This window comes from Lactuca saligna, chromosome 9 (genome assembly GCF_052625555.1).
Source record: "Lactuca saligna cultivar CGN05327 chromosome 9, ASM5262555v1, whole genome shotgun sequence".
In the NCBI taxonomy this organism is placed as follows: domain Eukaryota; kingdom Viridiplantae; phylum Streptophyta; class Magnoliopsida; order Asterales; family Asteraceae; genus Lactuca; species Lactuca saligna.
This window is the reverse complement of record NC_136425.1, coordinates 141,855,667-141,871,482: the sequence shown is the minus strand read 5'-3', so window position 1 is coordinate 141,871,482 and position 15,816 is coordinate 141,855,667. Positions and strand designations below refer to the sequence as shown.

At 34.5% G+C, this 15,816-nt stretch overlaps 1 protein-coding gene across 1 annotated transcript; it reads right to left on the bottom strand.

Annotated features, from left to right (window-relative positions):
* Positions 1 to 12,315: 12,315 nt before the first annotated feature.
* On the bottom strand, positions 12,316 to 13,923 carry LOC145018444 (stress-related protein-like). The gene is made up of 3 exons (XM_078976332.1): positions 13,788 to 13,923; positions 13,145 to 13,366; positions 12,316 to 12,981 (listed from the first exon to the last, which is right to left on the bottom strand). The coding sequence occupies exons 1-3, from the start codon at positions 13,821 to 13,823 to the stop codon at positions 12,553 to 12,555; spliced, it is 687 nt and encodes a 228-aa protein (XP_078832458.1). The 5' UTR covers positions 13,824 to 13,923; the 3' UTR covers positions 12,316 to 12,552.
* Positions 13,924 to 15,816: the final 1,893 nt, after the last annotated feature.

Genomic DNA, 15,816 nt, shown 5'->3' with positions numbered 1-15,816 from the left:
TATACATGCAAACTTTCAATTTTCCAAAGCATCATCCTAACTAGCATACTATGGAGTATATACACTACAAAAATCTAGTTAGATGACTTAACATTGTGGTAGCTTTGAAACCTTAAGCGTTTAAAAGCCTAGCACCCCAAATTTGATGCCTCAAATGCTTCACACAATACCACCAACAATGGAGGACTTAAGAAGAGATTGTATTGCACACACAAAAATTGGCTAGCCCTCTTGTATCTCACTTAAGTGCCGATTTTGGTAGCCATGAGGTTTCTTATATAGTGTGACACAACTAGAGTTACACCATGCAAACCTTAATATGCATGACTTTCCACATTCCTTAGAATCCATGGGTTTTAATCTCCATGGAATATCCATGGGTCACCACATGTGTTTTGTCCAACATAAAGAACTATGGATCATAAGCCCACTTTTTAAGAATTAATGATTTACACAATCAACCCTCATATATTTAATTATTCTCTTTTGATCAAAAAATTAATTCCAAATTAATTCTTGATCAAAACTAATTAAATAATATGATTTCGTATTAATATATTAGAACTGATAATATATTAACAAATGATAAATAAACTCTTCTCATTTATCCATCCTTCATATTGTTTCGGTGCCATGCAACCCAAATGGACCATGATACTCTCGAGTCAAGTATATACCACATATAGTTATGGACTTAGACACCTTATCTAACACTTATGATATATCGTTTTTGTCCAGACCAAAAAAATTCATCACAAACGTCAGCATTATCATCATTAACAATGGACGTTAGTTCAGATGTATCATTTTGTTTAGTCTGGTTTTTATGAAAACCTGATTAGGGACTGTTTGAACTTTCGAAAATACTGTGGGTTTTGTTTTTAACACTTCCGAACCTTTATTTTCATCCACACAAACATATTCCATTGAATTTTTGGAAATCAATTTATTCTTTGGTTCAGATTCTTTTTGTACAATTGCTGAATAATTGATCCCATCCTCTATAGAAATCTCACTCATGTCACTTTCGTCAAATTTAGAAACATTTTCAGCATCAAAAGTTTTTTCCAAACTCAATTTTGTGCATAATGAGTCAAATTTTTGTACAGTATTAGATTTAGTATGTTCTTTATCATTTTCATCCAACATTTGTTTTAACATGCTTTTATGTTCTCTGGACTGAATATATGCTTCAATTTTGTCATGTCCAATTTTTTAAGATTCGGAAATATCATCAGAGGACACAATGGATTCGCAAGTATAGCCTCTGCATCGATTTCATCCTCTTTCAATTCGAGAAAGTGTATAATCATTTTTTGTATATCTTTAACTATTTCACAATCAAGATGCATTTGAGTAATATTAAAATATAACCGCTTTGAAATTAAATAGAAAATGTTTCATTGCTTCAAAAGTGCTAAATTGTCTTTGTTAAGGTAAATGACATCATCTTTTGACCTAGTTAGCTCTAACTCCAACTTCTCTATCCAGATCCTTCCCTTTTCACTTTTATTCGTTACCCTGCTGATTTGATCACTTAGGTTAGAATTACGTACACGAGTTCTCTTTAGACTATCACTAAAATTAGAGATAGTATAATTTAAATCATCCAATTCAGACTCGTAAGGAGTAACAAGAATATCAAGAGAATGAAGTATGGAGTGTACCTTGTTGATGGCCTTCTCGAATTCACTCACCTGTTCAAAAACATGTCTCGCAACAAAACAGTTTTCAGAGGCCGGCTCACCATTAGTTGCCTATCCCCTCTATTTTGAGACTCATTTCTGAACCATCAAACATCTTCCAGCATACTATGGGACTCCAGACTTAATCACAAAGCATCCACCATGTGTGGGCTTCCGAACTTCCTCATCCTCAGAATTTGTTGGCCAGACTTCAACATGTCCAAACTCATCGTCACCTTCCTGCACAATTAAAGCGGGTTTTGCATTATCAGCACTGTTTTTCTTCCTTAGCTCTTCTATCTTTTGAAGATTGTAAGCTTCATCCTTCTCTTCATCCTCTTTGATATGCCTTTTGTGATTTTCCAGACCCATTATACCCTAAACAAGTATGTGAGTTCTACTATTCATGCTCTGTTGATTCTAAGGTGTGACATCCCCATTTTTATGGCTAGAAAAGACCAATTTTGTTTATGATTTATGAAAATCAGAGTACCTCTTTTAATAAAAATGTTGCAGAATTTATTTCCCAGAAAAACACGATAAATACGTTATCAAAGCATTTCCGAAGAAACATATTTTATTCATTTTAAATCATTTGGGATGTGATCGTCAATACAGAAACATAAGCATAAACAGAACATACATTCATTTACACTAGTTATCTATATCTCCTTAATCTCTCAGTGTAATGTCACTTCATATCGACACCTGTGATATAAATAAACTGAGTGGGTCAGGTTGGGAAACCTGGTGAGTACATAGGGTTTCAACCTACAATAATATAATTATTATGTTTAAACAATCAAACAATCAACCCAATTACCCATCCCCATTATCTTCTTTACTTTTAAGGATTTACCCTAAGAATCAACTATTTCTCGTTCGTTCATTCCTAAGGGTCATCCTAAGGAATCGACACGAAGTCTATCGTTGCCATGGTTTACACAACAGGCACTACGTCTGCATAGTCTCCAAGGCTTAGACACTAAGTCTGCATAGTCGCCAGGGCTTAGACACTATGTCTGCATAGTCGCCAGGGTTTAGGCATTAAGTCTGCATGGTCGCCAGGGTTTAGGCATCAAGTCTGCATGATCACCATGGTTTACATAATGGACACTAAGTCAATTATTAGTTTCTTGTTAACCTTGGGACTTTCCCTGATTCAAGCATGAGTCTTGTGCTTCCGGTAGTACATGCATCTACTACCTTTCACACCGACGCATACTCGTCTCAAGTATTGTCTCGTAGTCCCGAAGTCCTAAAATCACAAAACAATTTAACACATACGAGTGTGTCCAAATAATCATAAAAATTTCCCTAGACTCTACTAGGACTTCTTCCATGCATATCTTTAATCATCATTTCTGCTTCAATTCAGTTGGTGTTGGACATTCCAAATGATAGGAAAACTTTAGGAATTACACCAATCGTTCTATCATCCCGCCAATCAAATGTGTACATTCAAATGTACCCTACTTCTATAGAGATATTTCTATTTTATCAGACGTATTCTAAAGGCAACATACCTCTCTTATTATATCTTCTGATAGGTATTATTCAGTATCGTAAGCTGCCTCTTTTCCTCTATTTTCTCAGTTTATCATGGTTCGCATCACTTCCTGAACTTCTGCCATTGTGATAGGTTCGGCTGCAGGCGCAACGACCGATGCATGACCCATCATATTCTTAGGATCAGGTTGTCATCTTCCTCTTGTTTTGTACACCCAAGTAGACGTTCGATGTACCGAGATGAGAATTTAAGATAGGAAGGATTTTATTTACGATAGACGTATAAATCTCCTTGTCACACCGAAACGTTATATGCTAGTTCTAATATCGTAATCATACGCTTAGAATCCTGAACGCATAAGGTTTTCAGATCCGGTCGGCAATAGACCACAGATCTGAACAAATAACATCATATAAGGCATCTTTATAGCTATAACATAAATCATTTAGCACAAAAAACATTTTAGGCATCTTTCCTAAAATAAACTAGTGCTAGTGTCTGAATTATAGTAGACACTCATCTCACAATCATCGCTTAGCATTCTAAGTTTAAGTCTACAAATAAATCCTTATTCCTAGTTTGCTTAAACTAATGCTTTGATACCAACTGTGACATCCCCATTTTCACGGCCAGAAAAGAGTGATTTTGTTTATGCTTTATGAAAATCAGAGTACATCTTTTAATAAAAATGTTGCGAAATTTATTCCCAGAAAAACACGATAAATACCTTATCAAAGCATTTCCGAAGAAACGTATTTATTCATTTTAAAACATTTGGGATGTCATCGTCAATACAAAAACATAAGCATAAACAGAACTTACATTCATTTACACAAGTGATCTATATATCCTTAATCTTTCAGTGTAATGTCCCTTCATATCGACACCTGTGATATAAATAAACTGAGTGGGTTAGGTTGGGAAACCTGGTGAGTACATAGTGTTTCAACCCACAATAATATAATTATTATGTTTAAACAATCAAACAATCAACACAATTACCCATCCCCATTATCTTCTTTAGTCTTAAGGATCTACCCTAAGAATCAACTATTCCACGTTCGTTCATTCCTAAGGATCATCCTAAGGAATCATCACGAAGTCCATCGTTGCCACGGTTTACACAACGGGAACTACGTTTGCATAGTCGCCAGGGCTTAGGCACTAAGTCTGCATAGTCGTCAGGGTTTAGGCACTAAGTCTGCATAGTCGCCAGGGTTTAGGCATCAAGTCTGCATGATCACTAAGGTTTACACAACGCGCACTAAATCTACATAGTCGCTAAGGATTAGGCATCAAGTCTGCATGATCGCCAAGGTTTAGGCACCAACTTTGCATGGTCGCCAAGGTTTAGAGTACACCGGGTGAACACATCGTTCACAACACCTACAGGTTGCGAGCCTGCTAGTGTTCCACTGGATTGTCTAGAATAGTCCGTGGTTGTCATCCATACTCTGCTAAATGACGGGGCCGTCGTTTGGGAAAAGGCTTCTCACATCGTCCACCTCTCACCCTCACGTCGTGGTCTATAACACCTCTCAACTCATCATCAAACTCATATTCCATCTATTACATCTACCCATGTTTTACCCCAACATTATCGTAGATATAAAATACATATACAGTTTAAACCATTTAAAACATGTATAAAATCGTTCATCCAGCATAGACAACAAGTATTCAGATAATATGCACTCATAGCACGTAATTTATATAAAATACTTCATATTTATGTGTAAGATGAAAGTAACTATGCAATCACCTAAGAAGGTGGTGACTCGGTACACGGCCATCGCTTCATTTACTTTAAAATAATTTCCTTCGACGAAACCTAGTATTATTACCACTAGATTTTAGTATAATATTTACCGTGACTAGTTATTATTATTATTATTATTATTATTATTATTATTATTATTATTATTATTATTATATAAGCGTTTAAACAATATTTTCCAACCACTATGTACAGATAGGGGCCAGACATAAAACACCGGAGGGTAGGACCATTTTGGCGTATAACACTTCTGAAATCCAACAACCCTATGTGGCCCTTTAAACCAGATTCCCCGTACCGCGAGTAGTTAAAAAGATATTATAACGACACTTATATAAGTCAAATATTTATTATAAGTTAATAATAACAATATTAATTTTAAATATAAGTTATATTAAAATCGGGTAAGCATAACTTACTTACAAGGGGATTTTAGCTAGGAGTTGGGCTCTACAAGGGCAGAACTTCATCACCGAATCTTTCTAAGAGAGATTCATGCAGTGCTTCAACGCTCACCTTACTATACTAAAAACTACAGAAAGAGAAATCGAATCACGAGGGATCGAAATGCTCGGGGGATAAGGGGAGAAAGACTTTTGAATCAAGAGAATAGTGCAAGAAATATGAGAGCCACGGCTCTTATTTATACTAATTGAATTTTCAAAAACTACCCTCCATAATTACTTGATGACCTTTTAGTTATATAAATAACTAAACACCCCTCTATAATATTATTTTAAATGGATTTAATGACATCTGTACTAAGCTAATGTCGAAAGAACTCAACATTAGTCTTATAATGACCGTATCGTCGATACCTTTCTAATGATATATACATATGTATATAAATATGTATATATATATATATATATATATATATATATATGTGTGTGTGTGTGTGTGTACGTATATATGATTTATACTTTATTTTAATACGTAAATATGCTATTATAATTTGTAACTCGTTCATACGAACTTCATTTTTGACGTTCTTTATATCCACGCGTAGGTTGAGATGTAGTCTACAACTTTTGTTTAGACTCCGTTGGCTAATTTTGAATTTACTTTTAAAGTTATATTTTTAACAGGCCGGGATAGGATTAGTCTGTTAAAATCTCATAACTTCTTTATCTGATGTCCATTTTCATCTGTCTTTTTATCGTTACGGTACTAATAATGAGATCCTCAATTCTCTTTCAGGTTGTGTTGGCTAAAAACCACTTGATCTAATACTCGAACTTCGTGTTGTACACCACTAAGCCAGAACTTCGAAAAATCATAACGTCCTCATACGAAGTCAGATTTGGGCGTTCTTTTTATGGACGTTCTCAGGTTAACATATTCTACAACTTTTATTTAGATTACTAAGTCTAAAAGTCATTCTATCATAAATTCACTATTTACATCTTTGCGGTTCTGTACCGGTTCCGTCACGAAACTTCGACGGCTCATAGCTTCTTCGTTATAACTCGGATTTTGGTGCTCTTTATATGTACGGAACCCTTGAGATGTATTCTACAACTTGGTTAAGATTATTTATTCTAAATAGTCTTTTGTCAAAAAGTCGTTTTTGACCCCTATTATCTCTAAATTGACTAGCTCGGATTTATGGGCGTAACATAATGCTCGAACCATTACTGTAACCATTGGAAATAGTTAATATAGGGTAACTATTGATGTGGAATCCTTTCGAACTGCTCTTCATCTTCCTCGATTTGAAAATTACTCTGAAACTCCCTCAGAAGAAAGTTGAAAGTCTATTCGTGAAAAAATAGTGTATAATTTCAAACTTAAAGGCCTCAATCATGATCCATATAAGAACACTCTTCGATGGTGTTTTAATGCATGATGTAAGTATTTAATAGGTGTAATTGGAAAATATCTTAGACACAAGACTGAGAGTTTGGATCAACTGAATCTTTTTGAGTCAAGGATATTATTTTCTATTGTTTACAACAAAAGACTAGATTTTTCTCAACTTTTTGTTGAGCAAGTGATTGACAACATCTCTGGGAATAAGAAACCAATGTACATTCCTTGTCAATGTTGTCCTGGACTGATCTTATCTCGTAAGGAAGGCTATGTTGAAAGTTATGGGATCATCCTTCGAATTCTTGCTCTTTCTTCCAAGATTATTTATGCCACTCCGTCTAAGGGTGATTTTTTTATTACTATGAGGTGCAAAGATAGATTGAGAAACCTATGTGGTTGAATCCGAAGATTCTGAAGAGGGTGATGAGGATGATTGTAAATAAGGCACTGATGAAGAAGTTGATGAAGAAAATGGTGAGGATGATTATGAAGAAGGCACTGGTAATAAAGAATGGGCTGATGACGAAGAAGAAATTGATAAAGATGAAGAAGAATCTGCCACTAAAAAGGGAGAAGACTTTGCTCAGGGAATGAACTCTCTTCCACTAATGAACAATCACATTCAATTTTCATCTACTTCTTCATGCACTCCCTCTATAGATATTAATGTACAATATAGTGCAACTCCTCTTTTTATGGAAATTACTAGACGAATTATCCAAGATGAGTCAGCATGTCCTTCTCCTTAAGCTGAGAATGTTCCTCTTATACCAACTCCTATCAAGACTTCTGCTTTTCGTCACGAAAATAAGGAAGAATCTAACTCCAACTTTCAAACTGTTATGCTTTCTCAACTCTCTCTAATTGCACAGTTAAATTAATCAAAGGATAAAAGGTTCAATAGAGTTGAAATGGATGTGGTTGCGATGAAGCGACTTATGGCCCTGGGTGATGATGATGCTAATGATATGGTTGTCGATAACACCCCACCAAACTCTCCATGTGATAACCGTCCTCTACTTCAACCTCCATCAACAAATGTTCCTCCACTATCTCATCCTCCTCCTAATACTCCTTCACCACCTTCTAGTTCTCCTCCCCAATATGATGTTACCAAAAGGGGGAGAATACTCAAGGGTTTCCTAATAAACAAATGCAAATGGTGGTAATTACACCAACTCCATCTCAACCTGAGATGTCTGAAACTGGAAGGGCTATCCTTCAAAAAGAAATTGTTGTTACTAATTTTCTAGATGCTAAAACAACAACTCAGCCCATTCCAGACACTGGTGACCAATCAGAGACTAACAACTATGTAGGGTTTATTGATCTTGGTTTCATGCCACAAGTTGTTGTGCCTGCTGTTCCGTTGAATGTTGTCTTTCCTGATTCTTAGTTTCAAGGGGAGATTCCTCAAGCAACTAATAGTGTATAGATTCTGATAATGATCAGCTTAATCATCGAAAGAGGAAGGCTTCCTCTTCAAGGGGAGCTCATGATGCTAAAGGTAGAAGTTTTGTTATTGGTGATCCTTCAGCACCTGCTCCTTCAAAGAAAAGCATGAAAGGAAACTCATTATTGATATGGATAAGTTAGCTACAATATGGAGATTAATTTTTGATGAAGTAAGGTAGATCATGATAGAAAATAATGCTACTATTCGACAGAAGAAGGAAGCTAGAAAAGGAGAACGTCTGCCTACGAAACTTGTTCAAGCCCTTGCCTCCGCTAATGAAAGTACTACTGATCAAGTCAAGAAAATTAAACTCTTCAATAACAGTGTGAAGAAACAACACAAGGTTTCAGACCTGAATAAACGAATAGATAAGAAGTTTGGAGAAGTTCTGACTCACAGAAAAAACCAAGGAACGAGTGTCTAAAGCGTTATCTGGTCAGGAAGAAAAATGAATATGAATATAATGAAGTTGTATTTGTTCGTGAGCTAGTCAAATTTGGCTATAGTGAGTGGATGCAAATTCAAGAAATAATTGACAAACACAAGGGTATTCATGCACAGGAAGCTAAGTTGGCAATTCAGCAGATGCTCAACAAAGCTAAGAAGTCGTACCTTGTATCAACAGATAGTCCATCTAGATCCTCTTCTTTAGAAAGAAACGGTGCTTCACACAGTCTAAGAATACCAAGTTTATTATTCCTTTTGGCACTTGGTATATCAACAATGAATGGCCAGTAGGTGTTAAACCAGTCTAATACATGTTCATTCTAGAACCAGAGCATAGGATATTTTACCTTGACAGTCAAAATCACATGTGCTTTCAAACACTGATGATCTTCCTTCTGCTTCTACTGAACATTTGTTTCATCTTCGCTTTTAAGGACTTAGGTGTTGTTTGTTTTTTCAAAGAGAAATTGCTTGAAGTCTGCGGACCACCTCTTCAATCCTCTGTAGCAGAAGAGGTGGAACAAACAGCTGCAGCATGTAATAAAAAATATGTTTGTTTTTTAACGTCTGTAGACTGCTGCAGTAAGTTAAACTAATGCGTGAAGAGGTTTGAAGCAGTTGGTTTAGTGCTGCGCCACGCAGCACACGCGCAGCAGTTTTTAAGTCAGAAGTCTTCTGAAAAACAAATAGCTACGAATGGCCAAATGATGCACGTGTGCTGCACGGCGCAACAATAAGTGGTTTTTTTTAAAAAAACAAACAACACCTTAGTAACTTTGAACTGGAAAGAGGATATCATGTACTGATATCTCTAGAGCTTAGTATAAGACTATATGAACTTAAAATTAATCAATTTAGATGGATCAAGCCTGATATCTTAAAAGAAGCTGACAAGTTTTACAATGGTTCTACACGCTATCTGTCAACGTCAACGTCTATACCATCAGCGCCAGTGTATCAATGTCAACGCTTAGTATAGTTATTCTATGTAGTATTTTGTATATTATGAAATGATATATATATATATATATATATATATATAATAGATAGCAGATCTGATATACTTGTGATGATGATCGGTTTCTTAGTATAGATAAGACACAATCCTTCATTCAAGGGATATACTTGTATAGATTAGTGTGTATTGAACATTAGGTTGAAACCCTAATGTTAACATGGCTTAGTGTCATAATTGTATTTGAGACAAATCGTCTTCTTGGTAAAGAGAAAACCCTTATCTCCCTGTGTTCTTTAGTTTTTATTCTTTGTTTTTGTAGATTAGTTTACTTTTGTTCTTTATATTTGAAGGGTTGCTTATCGATACAAACCTTCAAGACATGTTGGTAAAGTCGTTCCCATATATAAAGAAGTTCAAACTTTGTTGGAACTTGGTTAATGCTCGCAGCTTTTAAGTCCCAACAGGAAAAAACAGTAGGAAGGCATAGGAAATTCTTGTTTTCTAGCGTAATTCAAAGAATACTTAAGTGGATGCAGAGATTGTTAAACGTTACTTAAGAATTAAAGACCTGTAATAACAGTTGGAGCATTTGACAATTTAATGAAGCATCTTAATATGATGACTCTCTTTGAAGTTCATGGCACTCTTGGATATGATGACACTCTTGGATGTGATGGAATTATTGACTATGATGACATTCCTCGAGTATAATGGTACTCTTTAAAATGTAGCATTTGACAAAAGGCTAGAGTAGTAGAAGAAGTGATATACACATGATGTGCCAAAAATTGACAAGCAGTCAATGGCACTTAATGCGCCATCATGGCACCAAATGTGTCAGCATGGCGTTTGATGCGCCATCATGTACATGGTTGGTGCAATGCAAGGTCTCTCATGGGTGAATGTTATAGAAGTAGCTGAATGATAGGTTGTGATTGGTTAACATCTTTTATGGGCCTACAGATTGATGGGCTTGCCTTATTATGATTTTAGGTTTGATACATAATCTATAAATAAAGATGTTTGCTAATTCATTCATGCGTCTTAATCTTTGTATCTTATAGCCTTAGTGAGTAGGGGAATATCTGATGGTTGTACTTGTAATATCTATTTGAGAACCTTATGAATATGGAAACTCTCATCATATCCGTTGACGTAAGTCACCTTGATTGAACCACATAAATATTATGTGTTTGTGTGCTTTTGGTTTCATGTGATATCCACATTACTTCCTAATAAAGATTATCACAACTTGATAAATGACATCAAATCTCTTATAATATTGACAAATATGACATGATTTTCTAACATTTGTTTGATGAATCATATATTGTTTTGTTTACGTTATATATGTTTGTTTTTGTTAAGAATTGCAAACACAAATGAAAATGGAACGAACAGTAAAAGAAGATGTACAAATCCAAATGAAAATAGAACGGAAAACATAAAAAAGCTGCAAGCACTAAAAGCAAAACATATAAAACCAATGAGTAAACCTCCCGACAACCGACTTTTTTTTAGGGTTATTGTTTTAGAAAGTTTTGAACTTATCTTTATTACATTTGTTACAACTTGTGTTGCATCGGATAATTTTAGATTTGTGTATATTAGATTTAAGGTTGAACTTGTAAATTTGGTTTTTCTTATTGCATCTGGATTATATTTCGTATTATTCTTTTTTTTTTTTTTTTTTTTTTTTTAAATTGCATTTTACCTACGGAATAATTGCCATAAAAACCGTCAGTAAACACCTTTCACTAAAAGTATCTGTTGAAAAAATAAAACATTATTGACATCTGTCGGTAAAGCAGTATGCCATTAAAGAAGGCACATCACAAAATATCATGGAACTTTCTTATCGGATTTTTGTTACTAATTTGTGATGGATTAACTACGGAAGTGGCTGTCGGAATTGAGCGGTTTCTAGGGGTGTATATCACGTGGAATTTGGGTATTTGTCTACATATATTAAGTTTATGTCAAATTGTTTGGAAATAAAAATCTATAGTACAATGTATGCTATCAAAAGCACGTTATAGCGGTGATATAACGTTTTGCGGTGCTACTGAACTACTATTTTGAAATAGCGTTTACTTATAGTGGTAGTGCTATTACCGACGTTATTTACCGTACACCTCAACAGCGCTATAGCGACGCTATACTTCTTTTTACAATTTCGTACATATTAGGCTATTTTGACAAAAAAATTAATAATAAAAAAAACGATTTTATGTTATTTCAATATTAAATCTTTATATTTATAACTAGTCCATTACACTTTTTGTTTTTATAAGTACAAATAATAAATATAATTAATTAAATTATAAATCAACAAATAACAACTTTAGTTTTCCGTCTGTTTCAGTATTTAGAAACCATAAACAACTTGAGCTCCATAACATTTTGATACTTTTTATTTCTAAATTACTATATTAGAATATTATATATAAATTATATTATGTTTTTATATATTTTTAATATACAAATTTTTTATAAATACATAATATAAATTACACATAATATTAAAAAACCGATATAACACTGATATACCACCGTAATAACCATTCTAAATAGTAGCATGTAACAACTATTGAAATTTGGACCACCATAAGAGAGAGGGATCAAAGAAACCAAAATTGAGACTATATTTTTCCAAGAATAGTCCAACACTTATGAACATAAACGATTTTCGTATACATTAACTCTTACGTATAATTTTGTTGACAATAAATGGGACCATGAACATACATATTTTCTTCGAAAGCCCGAAACTAGTGACATGACATGACCACTTCTTTTACACACTTCACAAAAGAAATACACGGCTATATAAACCATCATATTATATCTTGACACGTACCTTACAATATGAACATAAAACCACGTCACCATACACATCAATGCCAATCAATCTTCCTCCACAATTTCTCCCTCTACCCCAGGAACCTCCGCAGCTTCTTCTCCTCCAGCAACATCCGCTGGTTCTGCTTTAGGAATGGTGAATACCTTCGCAATCTTCTCAGTGGGCACCAATGGCAGGAATGAAGAAACCTTGTACCCTTCATCTGCTGTTTGCTGCACAGTCTCGTTGTACTTGTCAGCAACCAAAGTGGCTGCAGGTGCAAAAGCGTTAACGACTTTAGTGAGAAGGGGGATTTGATTAAGAGTTTCCCAAGCTGAAGAAGCATATTCCTCAGCAGTTGGCTCGATTTTTACTAACAGTTCTTTGGCAGTTTCCACCAAACCATTATTCTTGACGTCAGAGACCACTTCAGTTGACAAGCTTTTGGCTGTAGTTGTTATGTCCTTCACAGCAGAAGGAAGTACCTCGTCAACCTGAAAGCACGTCACAAGAAGATCATTATCTATAGAATGAAAAAGAACATATTCTTTTGATCTTTTCCTTGTGTTTGGCATGTGAAAAAAACATAACATGTTGTACTGAATCTAAAGAAGATTAGGTTGATAGATTGTAGAGGAAAGAGGAAGAAAAGCTGACCTTACGATCAACAAACTTGAGGGCCTCAACATTGGCATCTTGGAACTTATCAATAGCAGGGCCAACAACACTCTTGACAGTAGTCTCTATCGTCTCGACGCCAGGTAGAGTACCAACTTTGTCCTTTACATAATCGTATACTTTTGATGCAATACCAACTGCTTCCTGCATAGCATCTTCGACAAAGTCCAGGTGCTTCAGCTTATCTTCTTCGCTCTGAACCTTTTGTATGAAAACAAGAAACCATAAGCAAATCAATTCTCTACTCATTATGTTATGTTTCTTGTTTAAGTTTCAGAAATCAGGCGTCGATTATACTACACAGGTAACGTATATCTAACTGGTATTAAACTATTTTCTGGAAAATGAGACGAATTATTACTTGGGTTTGAGAAATTTTACCTAGTCCTTGTAAAACTAATTTATTCGTCATAAAAGCTTTGCTGTTGGTTTTGATAGGATCAAAAGAACCCAAACAATCGGTAACAACATTTTGAAACTACTATCAACATAATTCAGCAAAACGATTTGGGTTTTGGCCATAGAGGCAGTAAATCGTAGTTATGTTCTATCAAATAAATCAAGCATACAAACAAAAAATTCTGTTTTCAAAAACATAAATACAATATAACTTCAAGCGAACCTCAGGTTTATCGGTAACAGAAGCAGCGAGGCCCATGATCAAGATGAATGTGGTTCAAAACGATTTGTAGTTGTCTATCAATAACTGATGTTTATCTTAAAAGTGTGTCAATATATGATATATCACTGATGGATCGATATTTATAAAGAGTGGGTTGCATAGTTACAGTTATAACCCTTGAACTTATATGTATTATAATTACTCTTTAATATAAACATTTCAATTTTATATATTTACTATATTTAAATATGATCTTATATATATATATATATATATATATATATATATATATATATATATATATATATATATATATATATATATATATATTCCGGTTTCGGTGAGGACTCTCTTTAGGTGAGGACGGCGAGGACTAGCTGTGGCCAATCAAGGTCATTAAGGGTATTTAGGTCCAAAAAAATATAAATGAGTTGCTATGTAACGCCTGCAGATTCGGACTAGTTAATTTGGAGATAATCATCAAAAATGACTTTTTAATAGAAGATTATTTAAAATAAATAATCTTAATCAAGTTATAGTATATGTCACAAGGGTTCCGTACATATAAAGAACGTCGAATTCCGAGTTATAACGAAGAAGCTATGACACGTCGAAGTTTTACGAAAAAACTGGTACGACACCGGGAATCATAAAAAGTGAATTTACGATAAAATACTTTCTAGCCTTAACGATCTAAAAGAAAGTCATAGAATATGTTAAACCAAGAGTGTGCATAAAAAGAACGTCAAAATCTGACTTTTATGAGGAAGTTATGATATTTCTAAGATTTAACATAACAGTAGATAGCCTGGAAATTCGAATTTTAGACCGTTCGATATTTAGCCAAAATAATCGAAATAAGAAATGAATATATCGTTAATAGGAGTTAAACGATAGAAAGACAGTAAAAAACGGAGTTCGTATGCGAGATATGGACGAATCTTAGTGTCCACTTTTCAAGCGCAGCGAATTCGATGCATATTTGTAAATCTGAGATAAAATAAGAATTGGCCAACAAGGTATAAATGAAAGTTGTAGTACTTGTAAATACTAACGTGTGGATATAAAGAACGTAGAAAACGGAGGTCGTACGCAGAAGATACGGATGAAGCTTAGAGACAACTCTACGATAAAACCCCTATAAATAAATGGTGAATCCTTCATATTTCTCACACCTTTCACCCTCTCTTTCTCTCTCTACTTTCTCTCTCAAAGCCCCCTAACCCCTCCTAAGCCTAGGTAAACCCCTAGCACCCTAAGGAAGCCACGAGGCTGCCGGAGTCCCGAGAAAATGGGTCTTTCGGTTCGGAAACGCTACTCCAAGCAAAACTCGGTGTTCGAAAAACTTGTTGTAAGTGAAATACACCCACACTATTTTTAATATAGCTTTTAATTAATAGGACCTTATGGTAATTATTTAGGCTATTATTATGGGTTATATAAGTGTTGTTGTAATATCTTTTTAACCACTCATGGTACGGGGAATCTGGTTTGGAGGGCCGCTTGGGTTACTGGATTTAGAAGTGCTATATGCCAAAATGATCTTGCCCTCCGGTGTTTCATGTCTGACCCATGTCTATACATAGTGGGTGAAAAGTATTGTTTAACGCTTATATAATAATAATAATAATAATAATAATAATAATAATAATAATAATAATAATAATAATAATAAATATACTATTAATTAGTCTCGGTAAAACGTTAGTAATGATACTAGGTTTAGTCGAAGGAAATTGTTTTAAAGTTAACGAAGTGTTGTCCGAGAACCGTATCACCACCTTATTAGGGGAGTGCATAATTATTTTCATCTTACACATAGATACGAAGTATTTTATATAAATTACTTGCTATGTGTGCATATTATCTGAATACTTGTTGTCTATGTTGGATGAATGATTTTATACATGCTTCAAATGAATTAAACTATATATGTATTTTATATCTACAAAATATGTTGGATAAAACATGGGTAGATGAAATATGTGTCGGATGATGAGATGAGATGTGATATAGACCATGAGATAAG

Coding starts and splice junctions, on each gene's coding strand:
- LOC145018444 (XM_078976332.1), bottom strand. CDS start 13,823: ATGGGCCTCGCTGCTTCTGTTACCGATAAACCTGAG. Junction 13,367..13,787: donor CTGTTACCGATAAACCTGAG/GTTCGCTTGAAG, acceptor TTCATACAAAAG/GTTCAGAGCGAAGAAGATAA. Junction 12,982..13,144: donor TCAAGTTTGTTGATCGTAAG/GTCAGCTTTTCT, acceptor ACGTGCTTTCAG/GTTGACGAGGTACTTCCTTC.